A 21,130-nucleotide genomic window follows, 5' to 3' on the forward strand; every position below is an offset into this window, starting at 1 on the left:
CAAAATGAAATTACTTGAATTATGGCAAGATGTGAAGTCGATTTGTATAAATAATCTTAATGTTTTTTTATTTATCATTTTCGTACTTTTTTATTTTGTGATTGAAATTATGGCCATAATTTTAAACACCATCATAGATACAGATTAGGTTTGCCAAGTAAATACCTCTTGTTTTTACATACTAATTTCTTGAATTGAAAGTAAAAACATGGAATAAAATATGTTGGGTGTGATCAGGCTGAGATGCTTATTCTTTTATATTGTCCGAATGTTAAGCCACTTTGGGATTCTATACATATTGGTGTGATCAGGCTGGGATGTTTGACCATATTCTTTTATATTGTCGGAATGTTAAGCCACTTTGAGGTTCTATACATATTGATGCTCTATTTACTATTCTTACATCTTTTAGCACTGATTATTGTATTGGTTCAGTCTGCTGCTGCCAAAGACCAGCTCTTCCCTTGTTTATGGGTTGTTTCGGTACCGGAGGAACATGTTGGTTTGGCTGGACAAAACCCGTTAGTGAATAAATACATAAATATAAATAAATAAATATTTATATATAAAACAAAACAAAATAAATAATTTATATTTAATTATCAGATACGAAAAATTAATAAATAACATAACGAAAATTAAAAATCGAAAAGAAGAATCGAGTTTTACTAAATGTTGAGGTCAATTTTACACAATTTCTTTAAGGTAGATTTGGCCGTTCCTACAGTACTTGAAGAAAAGTTTGTCAACTATTTCCCAAGATACAATAACACGATGATTGAAACAGTAACATCTCTGCAGTGATCAAAGAACAAACATTACCTTTTGCTATCACCAAAACATTGGAAAATATGGAGAGGAAAAAAGAAGAATTTTAGAGAGCAAAATAAACTCAGTGTGAGAGAGTTGTGATTGTCCAAAAAATTCTGAAGAATTCTTAGGCTTTTATATGCATTTAATATGGAGGAATTTTGGAAATATCCATGATACGAAATCTGTATTAAAAAAATTAAATCAAATTGATTGGAATCAAATAAAATTAGGATAATTTAAATATATACAGATATAAATATGTTAAATTGAAAATTTTAATAGAAACTATCAATAACTATAATGATTAGACTAAAATTTTTAAATTGAAAAGTAAGATAATTCAGTGCAATGGCTAATAGCATCTTTTTAACCTTTCTTAAAAAAAACACGTACTAATTTGAAACATTTATAAGAAAAATAAAATAAATAACAAAAGGTGATGATGATAATATTAGTGGATTATCATATGCTATTCTCAACTATTTTGGGAACTCTTTCAGACAACATTTCTTAGCACTGTAGAATTTGAGGCACAAACCAACTTTGTGATCTTTCAATTATAATAGTTTTTATAAACCTTCGTGAATTTATAAAGTAATTTAATTTCTTATTTATGTATTTTGTAACTTATAAATAACGTAAATGTATAAGTTTATAGCATCCAAGAAAAGAAGAGTTAAGGCTGTCTTAGAAATTTATTTTTCATCTCTTGTTTTACCATAATATTCTTTAGTCTTATAAGTGAGAACTTATTTTGAACAACAAATAAACATTTGTCTTATTTTGCAAAAAAAAAAGATTATTATAGGGTAACATTGGGCCTCCACGTTCATGTATGGTTTGAAACGATTCAAGCCTAATAGAGTTAAATAGTAAGATAAAGCCCAATAGGTGGTTTTAAGACTTAAAACCTTATGAGTGGGACAAAATTAGGTTAGTAAAAACGAGACATTTAAGAAGACAAGTTAAATTTTGTTTTCAAAACAGCTAGGACTGCTCATCTGTCTAAATTCTTCAGTGGCACGTAACAAAATAGCTGCACACCTCAACAACACTTAAATTTGTCTTCAACACAATTATATGGTGTCCGAATACCAAATGACAAGTCACCTTAAGAAGTGTTAATGTTGCTGAGTTTTTAATAGCCGAGAAATTTAACCTTACTCCAAAAAGGATTTTCGACCCTTCAGTTCAGGCCCACGTTTAACTTCATATGTTTTTCCCTTGAATCTTAAGCTAGCAAGGGGAAGGGGAAGGGGAAGGGGAAGGGGACCCATGGCCATGATTTAATATTTATAATATATCTCCACGCACAGTTTCCTCATGATCTATTCCATTAGTCCGTCGGCATGGTCGGTTCAGTGTGGCTGCTGCATGCCGGCCGGTCCCTATCTCTCATTGTATCCCCCCACGTTTACTTTTTCATCATTATGAGAGTGGTATGATAATGTTGTTTCAATGGACGCACCCAACTATTAATAACTTGCAGCTCTCTAGTTTCAGTGAGATTTATACTATAGAATGGGAATTCAACATCCTTTTTAATGATTCATCCAACACTATCTTAGAGTTCTAAGAGTGCGAATTACCTTTTCAAAATGTTATGCATTTAGAAGCAGATGATCCAAGTTTTGATATATTTATACTTATTATTATCTTATGAAGTGGATTACAAGTAAGGTGCGCAGGACCACGAAGAAGCCTCTAATTATCAACCTTATCTTTTCTCTTTTGTACCATTAATTTTTTTGGAATTATTGAAATCAATTTGCTCTCATGCTTTTCTTCTATTACTAGTTTTCAAAATCAGGTGTTTTTTTTAACTATTATTTAATAAAGGGATAATATATTTTTCTTTTCTCTTCAACTTGGTAAATCGGTTTATTTTGGTTCATTTTGGCACTTGAATTTGACAATTAAATTCACTTTGGTTCCTTAATTTGAAAAACATAAAAGTTTGATGATGTGACACACTTGAAAATTTGTCAAGTGATGACATGGTTTAATATTAGAGTGTCACATTTAGTTTTTTAATTAACTAAATTGATGGTTGAATAGGTCAGACCATCGATTTTCCAATTCAACCAATTTGATTGGTTGGACCTTTGGGCCAACAATAATTAAATAAAAAATCTAAAAAAGAGTAAAAAAAATTAAACTAATTCAACCTATACAATCGATTTTTTCCTTGTTTTTATTTTTATCAATTTCAAGCAAGTTTTTAGTCAATTGGTTCAACCTTTTTATTTGGACCATTATATCAATCAGTTCTTGATTTATCCGATCTGGTCCAATTCCAATAATACTAGTCACATCATCAAATCTTGATGGAATTTAAGTTTAAGAACCAAAATAGATTTAGTTATCAAGTTAAAGGGCTAAAAATATATTATCCCTTTAACCAAATATTCTTATTTAAATATATATATATATATATACTATCCTAAAAGTAAAGGAATTTTAAATTATATTTTAAAATATAATATTGTGTACAAGGCTTTAGAATTTCCATAAGCAACCCTTTTTTCCAAGAGTATATTTACTTATTTCTTTGGGTCAAGTGCTACCATCAAGGCCAATAATAGAGGGTTGAGTTCGCCCACCTTTAATAGCTTGTCGAACTGCTTCATTGATTGACAAGATTAAATCCCTCATGGAAGCCTTCTAATACGCATCTAGTAATTAAACTATCTTCCTTCATGAAATTTATGGTTTTAAATCGAACATAAGATATTAACTCTCCAAGAAATATTTAATATAAATGTGTTAAAATACAAAGTAACGATAAACAACTATTCAGCCGAAAGCTCTCACCAAAGCACTCAAGATGTACGATTCACAAATGCCTCACAATAGTCTATTTATAAATTGAGACCGCCACCTTCTCCAAATAAGTAAAGAGAGAAATCAACATTTAAAATAAAAGAAAATCTCTTTTTTAATTTTCGAAACAAAACTCCAAATAAACTTTGGCTCTAAGTAAAACTAAGTCAAAGAGTTTAAAAGATAAAAGGATAAAGTTTGCTTCCCATCAAAAACTCCTCCTTCTCCCATTGGGAAATAAATCCTCCAAGAAAAATAAAAACAAATTAAATTTGAACCAATAATCACTTTGATAGAAAACCAATGGAAATTAAACAAGTGAGAAATGCCTTGCATGAATTAGATGTGTGCTGCTTCTTTAAAAAATGTATAATGTAAATAAAAAGTTTATTATATTTGAAAACATTAGTTGTATTAATAATTAATTAAATATTTTATATTTACCACATTGGTGATATGATGTTAGTTATTATTAATAATTAATTAATTTTGCAACAATACATTAAATCCGAAAATCAGAATCAAAATTTTAATTTTTAATGTTATACTAAATTATAAAATTCTATTCCAACTTATGTTTTTATATTATAATAATTATTGTTATATAAAATGCCTAGCCTATGAATAAATTCCTAAGCCTTAGCTAATAAAATAGAAGTAACATTATGCCACTGAAACCCGCAATTTGTAACAAGTCTAAACTAATAGGAGTCAATGTGATACGGAATTGGTCCCTAAATTTCAAACCTAATTTAATGCAGACTGCAAACAAATAATTTTCCCACCCAAAGAGGGCCTTTATGTTTTCTGTAGAAACATGCACGTTCTGTCCTTGAAACAGAAATAATGAAGATAGATTTAGGACAAGAAGACTCCACCATTAAATGCTTGAAAAAGAAAAAGGGTCATAAGCAAGCCGATAATCTGCACGGCTTAGAGACAAAGTAGATGATTTTATATGTATTCTAATACACAAGTTAGGATATAAAAGAGAAGTTGATGGATTTAATAATGGGCAAGAAAGGGGGCAATCAACACATTCTATTCATCATCATTTGGTTTCTGCTTTCAGCACTCTCAAAGTGGCAAAGAGTTGTCAAAAGTCCAAGCTTCCACTTCCACCATCATTTTCATCATTATATATAAAGCTCAAGAAGAGAATATATTTTGATCATCACTACCTCATGTTTCCTGCTCTTGGAAACTGTCCCACTTCCACAACCATATATATTCATTTATACACTTGTTTTCCTTTTTATGTAATTTCTTACTCTCTCTTACCCTAATTCTAACTTTAAGATTTCATCACATATCTTATTTAATGAATGATTAATTTATTCATTTGATAAAAATATAATTTAATAATTATTAATTATAAATAAACCCTATATCTTGAAAGCACTGTCTAATTCAATTAGAAGATGTCCATAGCCAGAGAAACTCTTTTCTGGGGGAGGTTAAACAGTGGTCCATCAATGGAGATAGTAGGATTTTCAATGATAATTAAGATCGGAAATGTGCATTCTCTGCGGCTTCCTCCAAATTCAGCCATAAAAATCTTCCAAGATACACACAAGGTAATCAATTTAATTAGTTACATTCCTTCTAAATTTAAAATTTTATTTTTGTTTTAAAATTATTCTTCATAAAATCAATTCAAAAATTGCATAATTAAAATGAGTTATTTGAGTTAATTTTGTTAAAGGTAATTTAAAAACATAAAATAAAATTTTAAATTTTAGAAGAAAATTAATTAATTAATTAATTAAATGGATTTTAATATTATAGTAATAAATTGGTTGACATTATCAAATGATTAATTTTTTCAACAATTTATTTATTTGATTTTGAATTTTGAAATATAAAATTTCTAATTTGAAAAAAAAGAATTTCAGTAGGGGTAAACAAGTACATTTTGACAATTTTTCAATGCCTTGTTTTAGTTTTTAGTGTTCTTTATTTTATTTTACCTATTTTAATGTTTAGTTTTCTTATCTAGATCAAGACTCAAAAAAATATTTTGTTTTGGGTGGTCAAAATGAAAGAAACCTAAAAGTTAGGCAACCAAAACGAAAACTTGACAATAATAAGTCGTTGCTAGTGATTAAATGAAGTACTTGGAACAAGTGACAAAGAAGTGGGCACTTCTTTGGCACCAAATTTGGAAATCGAAAACACAAAGAACACATGTATTATTTAATGCAGTTCGATTTTCCTACATTTGCGGAGTCTAGCTCAGTGAGAAATATTTACTCTCTTCAATAGTTTCAACAAGTGAACTTAACCTATCACACATCCCATAATGATTCTCCTCACTTTCGAACTTTCAAGAACAATACTCTCACCACTAAGTTCACCTCTATGAACTTAGAAAGTAAAACCACAACAAAATCGATTTTACTAACAAATTGCATTTTAAGAAAAGTTTCCTAACTTGAACAACATAAGTGCTAAAAACTCTCAATACAAAAACCTATACAAATCCCTCCTTTAAATAGATTTCATTCGAGACTTGCTAACATAGAAGATCTATAACAATTCCATTAAAACAATAATATGATAGATTGTTTACAATATAATAATAGAGAATAAAACATATAGGACTTTTGGTTGGTAATCTCATTGAGTTTCAATCCAATTGAAATGCCCATGTTGTAAAGGATTGTCTCTGTTAATTTAATTCAATCCAATCTTCCATGTGAGTTTCCCAAGTAATATGCCATTCATTGTTGGGCTCAGTATGCTCCAAATAATCAACACAACACAATAAAACCATTTAATAAATTGTCAATACTCAAATATAGAAACTATCGCTAAACAGCTCTAGTGCTAGAGAAGTGGCACTTCCTTGGAACTTAAAAGCTAGTTTCCTATTTTTCAACATTCCCCCCTTCTTGGATATTTGTTGAACAAAACTTAACAATCCAAGAAACTATATTAGTCATGAAACATATGCTCCCCTTTGGCATGTTCTCATTATTACTGAGCAAGTAACTTAGTGAATTAATCATTAATACTATGAACGAGAATGCATCAATAACCAATCAACCAAAATTCTAATGAAGCAATTTTGAAATAAAATATCAATGAAAAGATAGTTCGTATAGAATCCAAAAACTATCATCATCTGAATAAGGCATTAAAGTAAGTATATAGCTATCTAGCTACTGTAATAAAAAAACTAACCAACATAAGAGTTCAGTTTCAAAATAGAAATCTCCCCTTCAAAACCTCAAAACAATTTCGCTCTCCTTCAACCAATCTTCCTTTCAACATATTTCTCCCCCTTTTTGTTTAACAAATTTTCCAAATCAGTCCTCATCATCTTGGGCTAGTAGGTTAGCTATTAGAGCCTATTGTTTGTCAATGTTTTGTAGCAGCCCAATTTTGGGGCTAGTCGGAATAGTGGTCTCGGGACCACAAATTCAAAGTTACAGAAATTATTTTATTATCAAAATAGAGTCATAGTATGGTTATAATGGTGCATGAAAAATTTGGTGAGCTAATTTTAACGTTTGTGAGCCCAATTGCGAAAAAGGACTAAATCGCATAAAATGTAAAAGTCCTAATTTGATAGCTAAAGATGTCAAATAGCTAGAGGATAAAATTTTGGGGTCTTTAAAGAGAAATTAGACCCTTAGTGACTAGGGTGGCTGGCCATAGGAGACAATTTGATGGGAAAGTCAAAATTAGGTGGTGTTTGGTCACAAATTTTGACTAGTTTTAAATTAAATAAAACAAAGGCCACATCCCTTTTATTTTTCTTCTTCTTCACCGATTTTTACCAGCCATATGAGTTTTTTAAACTTCAAAATTTTCAGCAACTTGAAGAACTCACAAGTAAGTGATTTCCTTGTCCTTTGTTGATGATTTTTGTATTTTTGAGACCCTTGAAGCATGAGCTTTCCAATGAGGGGTATATCTTACAAACTGGTTGAAGGTCTAGGGTTTTTCCATGAGATCATTTAGAGTGTTTTCTAAAATTTTATGGAAGAATATGAGTCTTAGTTGTGTAATAGACAACTTTTGTGAAAGGTGTTACCATGAAAACACCTAAAGGGACTATTTTGCACAAGTTCTAAAATAGTTGATAAATGTGTGAAATATGATGAATTTAGAGTTGCTATAAGAGTAAAAAGAGTTCATCTAAGCTTAATATGCAAATAAATACGATAAAAACCGATTTTCGAGCGTAGGGGTAAAATAGTCATTTTGCCAAAGTCTAGGGGTAAAATGGTCATTTTATCGAAGATGTGAATTTTGATTTTCCTAATTGAATTTAGTGAATAAATGAGTGTATTTTGCTAATGCAGATCAAGAATTTTCAAATTCAAACCTAGACCGGGGGAAAGCCAAGTAAATCGACTAAACCGACTAGTCGTATACGTTTTGTAATACGAGGTAAGTTGTATGTAAATAATACAACTTCATTTTTAATGTATGTATTGAATTTTATTGAATTAATATAGCATGAATTGTTTGGTTGTGAAATTGATAATGTATAATGATAATTGAGATAGTGGAAATTTCGTTGTAACCTGAAGAAGTAAATCGGATATTCATGCCATGATGTTCGGGTCATTTGTTTGTAAGCTAGTGTAAGACATGTCTGGGACATGCATCAACCATATTATGAGAGCCAGTGTAAGACCATGCCTGGGACATGGCATCGGCATTGAGACGAGAGCTAGTGTAAGACATGTTTGGGACATGCATCGGCCTCGAGACGTAAGCCAGTGTAAGACATGTCTGGAGTATGCATCGGCTACGAGATGATAGTCAGTATAAGACCATGTCTGGGATATGGCATCGACTTTAGATATGAGCTAGTGTAAGACCATATTTGGGACATGGCATGGGCATCTTACCCACGTTTGAAGCTTAATGAATATCCAGTAGTGCTCCAAATGGTTCAACGGTAAACGCTATGTTCTTAAGATAATAAGAAAAGTATAACCGTGTTGTGAATGGTACATGTACCTAATTGGTACGTATGAGATATGAGCTCAGTATATACATAATAGGTGACTTGTATGGATGGTATTGAGTAAGTTACACTTATGTCTACTTTGGTATTATGAGCATGTTGATTATGGATAAATTGTTGTTGTATACTTATTTATATACAACTTACTAAGATTTATGCTTACTCCCTTTCCTTTCCATTTCCTTACAGTGTCGCCTAACTAGCTCAAGGATTCTAGAAGTTAGAGATATCGATCACACTATCAACCGAAGCATTCGGTGTAGTTGGATTTATATTTTTGAATATAGCATGTATAGGACTTAGATATTATTATTTTGTGTTATTGAGGCTTGGCTATATGTGTTGGCTTGGGTTGGAAACCCTTCAATTTGTATTAAGCCTTGAATGATGGCTAACATACATTTTGAATTTATAAAAGATGCATTCTCATGGTTGAATGAATGTCTATTGTGGCTGATTTAGTTATAGGAGTTGTATTTGTTTCGATATTGGTTGGTATTTGCATGGAACTATATATGTAAGGTGGCAATGAGGCTTGGTAAATAGCCTTATACTGTCCACATGGATAGGCACACGGGCGTGTGCCTAGGCCGTGTGTGACACACGGTCTATCTCATGGCCGTGTGGTCCGGCCGTATGTCCCCTGCACGTAAAAATTCCAAGTCAGTATGCATGGTAATAAACACACGGGTAGAGACACGGCCATGTGTGTCACACACCCGTGTAGGTGGTCCGTGTGGACTCACAGGCTCGTGTGACTTGGGGCACGCCCATGCCCTTCATCCGTGGGCAACACTGACTTATCAATACGGACATGGCGCACAACCGTGTTGCCTGCCCGTGGATGACACTGTCTTTTTAACACGGCCATGGTGCACGCCTATATGACCTACCCGTGTACAACTTTAAGCTAAAATTTTAAGTGCAGGGGACACACGGCCATAGCACACGCCCATGGGAGGGAACTGTGTGTCACACACGGCCTAGACACACGTCCGTGTGTCTAACAATGTGGACTCTAATAGGCATTTTCCAAGCCTCTAGTCACCCCTTTCTACTACTTGTGCTTGGTGGTTACCAAATTCAAGTAAAACACAATTATACACTTGTAAATAATCTTGATTAAACTAGATGTTATAAGGAAAAATTTCCTAAGGAGCCAAAGGTTTATCGAACGTACCCGAATTTGTCCCGCACTGCCTCTAGGTATGTTATAGGCCTCGAAGGCCTATATAAGGGACGAGTTGTTCATGGATGAAAAGCTTAAAAATTGAGGAAAACTTGGTGACCCAATTTGGTACGTTTCAAAATGTAAAGTCTTGGTAATGCCTCGAACCCTATCCTGGTGTCAGGTACAGGTGAGGAGTGTTACAATGAGTCTCAGTTGTGTGGAGTGCACGGCCTAGCACACGGGCGTGTGCCTTGGCCGTGTGACATTATGAGCATGCTGACGTTAGAAACAGAATATCCATGTTTTTGCACACGGGCTAGGACACGGGCAATATTATGGCCATGTGAGGGACATGGGCCATTGACACGGGCGTGTATCTAGCCGTGTGAAAACCCCTGTAGGTGTGAATTAGAAATTAATTCTACACGGGTGTGGGACACGGGCGTGTCCTAGAGTGCTTAGGCCGTGTGAGTCACACGGGCCATCAGTATGACCATGTCAAAATGGCCACACGGGCGTGTTATCCTTCCACATTGGCGTGTGTCCTTGTGTTAAGTGACATTTTTCTATAGTTGGAAAAAGGGGGCCCGAAATGGTCTCGAATGATTTACGATGTGTGTTTTGTGCCTTGTAAGCCCATATTCAGGATATGTTGATAAGTTTTAAAATAGAACAGAGTTTTGGTAACTTGGAAATGAATAAAAGCTTGAGTTTAAAGTTGGGTAACGCCTCGTATTCCGTCAGATTTAGGATACGGGTATGGGGTGTTACATTTTTACTCTAATTGCTTTGGCCTCTACTCATAGTTTGTCACAAAGTGCTTGATTGAAGTTTATAGAGGCTTTGAGTTCAGTAATGGTTTAGGCTTTCATCCGCTTAGGCATAGGAGTAGTGCCTTCATTAGTGGGCACTTCCTAGGTGGAATTTCTTTTTTAGCAGATTGTTTTTCTTTATGATCAGAGGCTTCTTGTTTTTCTATCAGATAAGCATTATTTGTATTCTACTAATGCAACTAGGATTCTTTTATCTCTCCCTATGAATAGATGGCACTGGTAGAACTATTCATACATAAGTTTTCAATATTGTTATTTTGCTCGAAAATATTCATGCAACAAATGAAGAGGTGTTAATGAATGGGTCTCAATTGTATTGATTATTGGAATTTGATGATACTGTGACACTATGAGCTCAGTTATTGCATTTCTGAAATAAAATGGACGTACATATTTCTTATTTATCATGATTGTGTGTACATAATTTTGAAATTATTTAATATAAAAAATATTTATAATATATTATTATGATCATGATGTGATATGTATGTTACTTAAAATCCTATTATATTGAGTTGTAATGTTATATTATTTAGAAAGATGTATGTGAGTTAAATTATATACAATCGTCATAGCTCACATTGCAATACACTATAATAAGATAATAATGATTAATATTATTTTTGTTATGCACACTCAAAGTTTATTCTATTAAAGCTTATGTTTTATCACACTAGGTCAAGTGGGAGAATGTAAGATTTTAGCCAATTTTATGGACCCAATTAAGTTTAAAAACAAATAGCTTGATTTAAAAGGATTAAGTGTTTTATTTTAATAGAAATTAAATCCTATTTGTTCGTCCGATTACTTGATGGAAGTATAGAATGAAAGGTTGATTATTGTAATTGATCCTGCACAAAACAAACACACACAAATTGAAGCCTGCCTTCATGGGTTACGATTTATTTTATTGAAAAAAAAAGTTAAGAGAGAGAAATTAATTTATCGTGGTGTTCTTTTTCGCCAAACTCAAAGATCAACTCTATTTCCACATTAAAAATTCTTATACATGTGAAATCATATTATTTTAAATATCTTAAAATTATATATTAAAGATTTAAATTACATAATATAATATCATAAAGATGTTGCATGAAACATTAAAAATTTTATAATAAATAAATATAGTATGCTTTAATTAATAAATAAATCTAAACTTGGACATGGTAGGAAATAAAAAAACTAATATATATTATTCCCTCTATTAGTTCCATCCCATGATTTATTTATTGTTACAAACGAAGTTGCCGTCAGCTCTTCCAATTTGTTTCTATTGAGATCATTTTAGAGAAGTAATTTTTTTCATATCTAACTCAATTAAATTTTAAAGACAATAAATATAATTTATTGTATTAGTTATTCAAAATTTAAGTAAAGAATCAATTCTAAATTAATCTTTTGTGATATTTGTAATTATTAAAGTTAATTCACAAAACCATCATTTATGAAGTTATTTTGGGCTAATATATAATTTGTCCTTTGAATTTGTCCAAAAGTAATTCATTTTCTGGATTTTTTTTTACCTAATTGTTACCTGAAATTATATTTCGTCACTCAAGTTGATACTTTCACACTAATATTATTAGTTTGAGCTGACGTGGCACTGATGGCCAATCTTATAGTGACATGTGGCAACCTCTTAGTATGACATGTGTTACATAAATTAAAAAATTATTATTTTTTAAAAAATACAAATTAATTTAAAAGTATAATTTTTTTTGGATAAATTCAAGTAGCAACTAAGTACTTTTTGACAAGTTCAAGGGATAAACTACATGTTAATTCTTAAAAATTTACCATTGCTAACAAATTGGGGGAATGTGTGTGATGGAATATAAGCTCAGATACTAACTAGGTAAAAAAATGTAGGTACCAATTAAGTATTTTTAGACAAATTTAAGAGATAAATTATATATTAACCAAAATTTTTTTATAAAATATTTGAAAAAGATAAATTATTTAAAAAGTGAAAATATAATAGATTGGAAGAGAGTTAAAAGCGAAAATCACTTAAAATATATGAAATATTTTAAAAAGAAAAATATATATTAAATGCATGGCACATTTCAAAATTTCAAACATTATTTTTATTTTTAAAAGCCTTTTATTTACTAAATTAATATAAAAATAATATTTTTATTACTTTCAAAAAATATCAAAATGATATGAGTGGCAATTTTTTATTCAAACTATGTGTTTTTATAAAAAAAATATCAAAAAAGTTTGTTTTTCAAAGGCATAAATCAATATAGTTGGTGGCGATTTGGGTAGGTTATGCGAATTTGAGCCTTTAAAAAATATGTTTTTTTTTTTTGTAGGTGACAAAAATTCTTACCCAATTCACTATCATCTACCCAAATCACCATTAACGGGGTTAATTTATATAGACTTGCCCGACAAACTCTTATATGATCTTATCTCACTCAACATTTCGATCCCCCACTATAAAAAACCCACAAAACATAAGAAAAAAAATCTAAATTAGTTGGAATTTTTTTTTTAAAAAACTCATCCCAAAATTACTCCAAATATCCTAACCCCTCTCTAAACCCTAATCCTTTTTTAAATTCTAATTCAATCAAATAATCCTAAACTAATGGAGGCTTGTGTGCCTGGGAGGGGCTTGACAGCTCATTGCCCCCTTACCTCAATGGTCAAAACAAATTTTCATGCTCAAATCGCCTCCAACTAGGGGTGTTCAAATGGTTAACCGATCGGTTAACTAAATTGAATTAGTATTAATTGAATTATCTGAACTTTTTATTTTTTAATTGTTAACCGAACTGAAATTTTTTTCAAAAAAAATTAGCCAAACCAAAATATTTCGATTAATTCAGCCGGTTAACCGAATTAACTGAAATTTATATATTTTAGTTTTTTTAGTTAAAACAAGTATAATACATATAAAAAAAATAAATTTATAATGTTAATTTGATTAGATTAACCGAATTAATCGAACTAGTAATAGCCTAATACATATAATCTATAATATTATTTATTAAGTTTGGTTAATTACCCGATTTCAAAAACCATTAAATGAAATTCAAAAAAACCTTTAACTAATCTCCAACCGAACTAGACCGTTAACCAAATTAAATCGGTTCAGTTGGTTAATTCAATTTTAACCGAAGTTTGAACACCCCTACCCCAACAAACCTGATTAGGGACATGAACTTCAAATTTCCGCTTTTCACTATCGATTTAATATCATTTGGGTAAAAAACTCAATAATAAAACTTTTTTAATTTTTTATACAATATTTAGAACTATTTGTATTCTCACTCTTAACCCTTAAATAAAATAATAAACACGCTTCAAATAGTTGGAACCCACGTCTTCTTACATTAATAGTAATATCAATACTAATTGAACTAAAACTCAATCAACAAAAATATTTTAATTTTAAATATTATAAATAATATTATATATAAGATTAATTCTTTCTTATATAATAACATCGGTAATGATACAAATATGACAATTCTATCCTTAAAGAAAGGAAAGCAGAGAAAAGGGATGCAAAACACAATTATTGATGCCGCTTTAGCAAAATATAATAACCTATACTACTATATATATACTGGCCTTAGGGCCTTTCTTCTTTCACACTGCTCTACGGTTTTCATTATTATTGTAAATTGGTCTCTTTATTTAGATTATATTTATATTTTAACTTTGATTTCTATAAGATTTAATTTTCATCCTTTATTTTTCTTTTACATAATTTGGTATCTCACTGTTTATAATTTCAATAATTATTTATATAAAAAGTAGGTCCTAAACAATTTTATCACCGCATGTGTTCTTTTTCTCGCCTTATAAAATAATGGTAAAAATTTTAGTATTAATCTATCTACTTTGCTAAAGTTTAGGATTTAGTCTATATTAATTATTTTAATAAGTATTTGTTATACTATACGTTGATAATGACAATAAGAATGATCGTAAAGTAATAAGAAAGAAAAATAAGAATAGGCAGATTTTACGTAGAAAACTCTTAACGGAAAAAATCATGGGTAGAAAAAGAAAAATTCACTAATGTTAAAAAACAACAATACAAGAGGTTTTCCACTACACACATTTTAAGGATTAAACAACTCTGTTATAGTTAATGTCAAATAGAAGAAGTATAGTCTTATATGGATTCAACTTGTGTGACATGATCTGTACCATAGGGGCTCCGTCCCCGCACCTCGATCGCCCCCACAAATCTCCTATTTTACCTTTCTATTTTATTTCTTTAACAATTGAGTTGTATATTAAACTTTTCAAGCCAGATCAAATGTAATTTAAGTCACACTACTCTATAAATATTTAATAGAAAATTGAAGACGAACGAAAGCTGACATAACATTCTAATATATCTAATATATTAAAATAAGATGGTGATAGAAGGAAGATGTGGAAATATCCAAAATTCTAGTTATATTTATTTTAAATTATTATTAAGTTTTATTGATTAATCTATTAATTATGTATCTTTGATTTGTTAAAAATATATAAATTTATACATATCGAATATAAATATTTTGATTTTCTTTTCCTTTTAACAAATTAATAAGAAAGGAGAATGAACGACAATTATTGAGCTGGACATGCTCTGGAAGGACAGATGATGGGGTGACAAACGTGTAAATACAACTCCATGGTTTGGACGTGGAAATAAATCATTGTTAATTAAACGTGTAAATATAATTACATGATTTGAATATGAGTTTGAAGATGTTAAAAGTACATTTATATATTTAATTAAAAATCGAAGTGAGTTATAGATAATTTAAATAAAAATTTAAATTTAAATAAAAATAAAGGAGAAGATTTTGATTTACATTTTAAAGTAAGGGTTTGTTTGTTTGGTGTAAAATTTTTACAGAAATGATATCTGGAAAATGTATTAATTTCTGAAAAAATGATACTTTATGATGTTTGGATGATTTTATGGAAAATATTTTTTGTTGTTTTGTAAATTTTCTTGAAATCATTTTTTAAAAATGTTTTGAGTGAAAAAAATACAATATTAACAAGATTTTTCATAATTAATTTGAGATCTAAAACTTTGAGAATATAAAAATGAAAAAAAGAAAAGAGAGAAGAAAATGACATGAAAAATATAGATCAAATTACATAGGATAGAAAATAAATAAACATAAAATTCATGGCATGAAAAATGAAAAAAAGAAGAAGAAAAATGATCTGATTTTGTAAAAAAACCAAAAGGAGGGAACAAGGTTAGAAAGGATGTGGCATTAGCATCCCACAACGTGCCCCTAAAATGATGTATTGTAGTATCCTACCAAATGATATTTTATTCGTAGTTTATTAAATTTCATTATATTTGGTACATTGGGAAAAAAGAACCTTTATTTCTCACACCAAAAGTAATAAAGAAAAAGATAATGTTTGCGGAAGGAGCTACATTTTCTTGGAAAAAAATCCTCCGATATCTTTCATGTATATATTTTTTATTACAAATCAACGCCAAAATTTAACAGTGAAGGTAGCTCAACAACCTGATATGGCTCCATCCATCCCAATACAAAAAACACATGTCAACATTGGCAAAGGTAAAAAATATTGACAAAAAAACACACAAGTGGTATGGAGAAGAGTCAAATTTTTTGAACATTAGTGTCATTTTCTAAGGTGGTCCAATGGAGTTTTGTTCTCTCACATGGACTAGTGTAATTCCTAAAATACATACATCACATGAAAATACATCCAGCACAAGTAAATTATTATATCATTGTTTCTAGTAACTCATGATCAAACAGCCCAATTCCTTCATTCATTCATTAAAAAAGACAAAAGGCAGAGGCAACATTTCAGCTTTCTATTCATATTATATATTACAGACATCATCCATCCTTGTCCTCATATGCAACATAAAACAGAGAAAAATTAAAGAAAGAGAAATTAAGAGCAGCAGAATGTGATCACTGGATCTGTTTAAGTTGAGCGACGAGTAGTAAGTATGCCGTAATTAGCTGTTCTGCTAGACCTTGGCAGATACACTACTGATTCCGAGACAGCACAGGTTCTTTTACAAGAAGAGTAGAGATTAATAAATCCCAACCTGTCACTGATACTCCTTGTTACTTTAACTCCACTCCATAAATTGCTTCCTGATTCTTCATCATTATCATCTTTGCAACATTCCACCATCGCCGCGAAAAATGGATCCTTCCCGCCTGCATTCGATGCTTTTTTCCGGGCTAAAATCTCTTCAAAGTTGTTCCTTTTGGAGGTGGGTGGAGTGGCCGGGGGAGGTAATGGCAGCAACTTTATGGACCCTTTTTGCTTCTCATCTTCTAGCTTCTTCTTAGGAACCCCTGGCAAATGCTCCCAAGAAAAGGGTACACCGGAAAATCGGAGTGGTGTAGCAGGACTCAGAGGTGAATCCTCCGGAAAATACAAAGATCCGAGTGAAGATGACGACGAAGAAGAAAGTGTTCGTCGGGAGGAAGGGTATTTGGCTGCCGGAATGATGGTGTCACAATCTTTTGAAGCCATTTGGTCACGGCCACTTTGAGTTGATGAGGAATCCATAGCTTAAGAGAAAAGAGAGGGGGAAGACCAATTTGTGTTGTTATATGATGCCTTTTTATTTATTTATTTGATCTTGTTTGCATATATTTATATTGATACCGTATTTGTTGCATATAAAAGTTTTCTTCTTTTCTTTAGGTTTATATATATATATATATATATTTATCAATTTTACTTTTTTATGTTTTTAAATTAAATTGGGTTCTCAGTGTTATAAAAAAATTCAATTTTGACCATAAAATTTTCTAAAAGTTAAATTAATTTTAAAAAATAAAAATATTAACTAAAATATATAATTTTTAAACATTTCATTCCACATGTTAATGTATATGTACTTAATGCTAATTTTTCTTAATTTTAGGAACCTTATATATATTTTGAATTTTATTATAATTTTTAAATTATTTATTAATTTGATATATAATACAAATAATATTATGTCAAGATGAAATATACATTAAAGAGTTAATATTTTAGCAAATAATTCTATTTAAAAAATACGTAATTCTTTTTAAAAAATTAATGAGTAAAAATTAAATGAGATTATAAGATAATATCAAATAAAAAAAGAGAGGGGAAGGCAAGGAAATATAAAAAGGAGTAGGGAGAGAATGGTGGTGGTTTATGTAGCTGAACCGATACATGGGACCCTAAACCGGTGGTAAATCAATATTGTGGTTATTATTGTTTTTTATTGAAAGATGAACCTATATATTTAAGAAATAGTCCCACATATTTATATTTATTTTGGGAGGTGTCCTTATTATGGTTAGATTGAAATGTGGCCATGGAAATGGAAATGCAAATGCAAATGCAACATTAGACTGCGTGACAGTCTCCTTACATCATATATGCACAAACCCGGTTTTACATGAAATCCTACCTTCATTCACACATTTCTTTAATCAAACCACCATACACTAACCATTTATTTTCATAAAAACATTAATCTAAATTGGATTTCGATTATGAAATAAAATTTGGGTCAAATATATTTATATTTTTTATTAATTAATTTTTAATTATACAAAATTATATTTTTAAGTTATATATATATATGTAATTTTTTAATATCCTATTTAAAAAGGAAGAATTATATTCTTTAAAGTATTTGTGTGTTAATAAATTAAATCCAGATTTTGATAGTTCCAACGTAGAGAATTATGGGGTGTTGAATTAATGTAGTTGCAAATTTCAATTCTAATGCGACAGAAAACCTGAAACGGTTGCTGACAATGTCTGCAATTGCTTTTCCTTGATCTACTTTTGCAGTACAAATTATTGGTTTGTTTTCATTGAAAAATAAAATCTAAAGGCATCGATTTACAAAGATGGTGTTTTAAGTCTAAAATGGTAATTTTATTTTAACTCTGGTTTGCATTTAACGATGTTAATCTATAGATTTTGCATCAACCACAAGTTTATTAGAATATGTTGGATCTATTGGTCAATAATTCACCTTTGATTCCTATTTTATAAGTTTCTCATTCATCCAGTTAATTTTCTTAACTTCATTAACTAGATGAGACCAACATTTGATACTTTTGATTTTTTTTTAATTTCGACTCATTTTAATTGAATTATTTAATTTTTTCAAATCATAAATTAACTTTTTCAAATACAAGTTGAGTTGCATTTTACAATTCAAATAACTTGAACAAAATTTTATGTAAATACCTCTTGAGTCTCTGATAATTTAAAAATATGTAAATTTATATCTCTCAAAATATTTAAAATTTTTAAAATAATCTTCTAAAATTCAAAATATTTATAAAATATTTTTAAAAATTCTATAAAATATTTGTATAAATTCAAAAAATAAACTTATTAAAAATATTAAAAATATATAAAAATACTAAATTATAATTTTTTAAAAAATCCAAGATGATAAATTTGAGGCATTAAATAAATAATTATCAAACCAAATTTATTATACTAATCATTTTTTTCTATTATTTTATTTTAATTTTTTAAATATATAAATGATATTTTATATTTTTAATTCAAGTTTTAAAATTTATTGACTCGACTCAATTTAATTTTAACATGACAAGAAATAAAATTCAACAATACAATATTTAATATGATTTAATAGCTTTAGTTTACATCCATGATCTAAAGATATAAAGATTGGTCCATTAAACTTTTACAAGAAAAAAACACACACACACAAAATACAATTTATATATACAACTTCACTTCAGTATATTGACTTTCTCCCAGCAATGACAAAATTCCTAAGGACTAAGGTTTCTATTTATAGGCTGGGCAAATTGAAGGGGCACAATGTATTTTTAAAATTTTGTAAAATTATAAGTTAATATGTTAATAAAATTATATTTTATTCTCTAAAAAAAATCATATTTTTCAACTTTGTCTTCCTAAAATGATTTTTCAGCACACCTTTGGCTTTGCTTAGTTATCCAATGAGGGACTTGTGCTCATTAAACTCAAAGTCTTTCCTTTGAGTTAAAAAATCCAAAGTTCAATCGAATAATTTTTTCTAATATTTTCAAATTCTAGAATTATTAGAGAGTGAACTTTAACTTAAAGAATTGAACATAATATAAAATCTGAGACTTTCTAACGGGTAGAAGTTGAAATCCTATGTGTATCCTCAAATTTTAGATTTTAATTATAATCACCAATATTTTATTGAGTTATCTTTGAAATGATTTTTGAATCACATGTGTGGGTACCAATTTTTGCCCGGGCCCATTTACCATTAAAGCCCAAATTTTTAAACCAAAAACAAACCCCAAAGACCAAAAATAGACCCAAAATCAAATCAAAAATAAAATAAACCCAATTTTGAAGCCCAAATTACCCAAGCCCTAAATTAACCCTAAACCTAAATATTTAACCCTAAATCAAAAAGAAAAGAAAAACCCTAACACCCTTTCCTGTTGCAGCCGCCGCAAACCTTCCCACGCACATCCTCCATGTTCGCGCGCCCACGTCGGTTTCCCCCATGTCGCCTCTCACCCATGTCGGCTCCAATGGCTCCACGTTCGCCATAATTTCATTTTTGTACCTGTAAAAATAAAGGCTATAAAAGCCAAAGATTGTAACAGGACGGGGGGGAATTTGATTCAATACAAACACAAGATTTAACACCAAATACCAAGATTTTAAATACCCAAAAGAAATAAAAGTAGAGATCGAACTCAGACAGTCACACAAATCGGGAAGACAGCAAACATACAAGGCAATTTTGTAGAATCGAAAGTTACCAAGGTTGTTGTTTTGATTCTTTTCTTTTTTTTTTTTTTTTCATTTCTTTTTTGGATCTGACCACTCTTTACTATGTATATCTGTTAAAAAGAATAAAAATACAAAAAAAACTTACTTTTTTAACTTCGGCCACTACACGTGGTGGCCAACGACGGCGGAAAAACGACGGACGGGGACGAAGCTCTAGTTCGGTTGCTGAAGAATTGGATGGGGCGAGAGAATTTGGAGAGCTTTTCAAATGGTTTTTGAGGAAAATGAAAGGAAAATGTTGTTGAAGGGTTTTTTTTTTTACTTTTATTCCTTATTTATTATGCTAATTAATTCAATATTCCCGTATTTATGTTTCATTATGATTATTTTAATAATTAAAATGGTTTCTATTATTATTGTGTTTTATATTATTATTGTCTTTATTATTTATTTATCATCATTAAATACCACTGCTATATCTTTTATATGAGTACCTTTTTCATATATAATTATTGTTATCTTTATTATTTGTTGCCATTATCCTTACTTTTCTAATATTATTTTTACTTTCTAATGCTATTTATCATTAACTTATTATATTATTTTTATCATTTTTTTACTACCATTGTATATTATTATTATTTTGGGTTACTTTTTTTAAATTATCTTTATATGATATTCATTTTTTATCTATTTTATTAAAAGTTAATTATTTTAAATATAGTTTATTATACTTATTATTATTTATTGTTT

The 21,130-nt window shown here is 29.9% G+C and overlaps 1 protein-coding gene and 1 long non-coding RNA gene across 2 annotated transcripts; both read right to left on the bottom strand.

The window, feature by feature from the left end:
- Positions 1-16,340: 16,340 nt before the first annotated feature.
- LOC108455790 (uncharacterized) lies at positions 16,341-17,181 on the bottom strand. The gene has a single exon (XM_017754338.2). The coding sequence runs from the start codon at positions 17,171-17,173 to the stop codon at positions 16,574-16,576; it is 600 nt and encodes a 199-aa protein (XP_017609827.1). The 5' UTR covers positions 17,174-17,181; the 3' UTR covers positions 16,341-16,573.
- Positions 17,182-19,795: 2,614 nt separating this feature from the next.
- On the bottom strand, positions 19,796-20,827 carry LOC108456409 (uncharacterized). The gene is made up of 2 exons (XR_001866906.2): positions 20,523-20,827; positions 19,796-20,207 (listed from the first exon to the last, which is right to left on the bottom strand). It is a non-coding gene; the product is annotated as an uncharacterized LOC108456409 (long non-coding RNA).
- Positions 20,828-21,130: the final 303 nt, after the last annotated feature.

The sequence above is a fragment of the Gossypium arboreum genome, chromosome 9 (genome assembly GCF_025698485.1).
Source record: "Gossypium arboreum isolate Shixiya-1 chromosome 9, ASM2569848v2, whole genome shotgun sequence".
Classification (NCBI taxonomy): Eukaryota; Viridiplantae; Streptophyta; class Magnoliopsida; order Malvales; family Malvaceae; genus Gossypium; species Gossypium arboreum.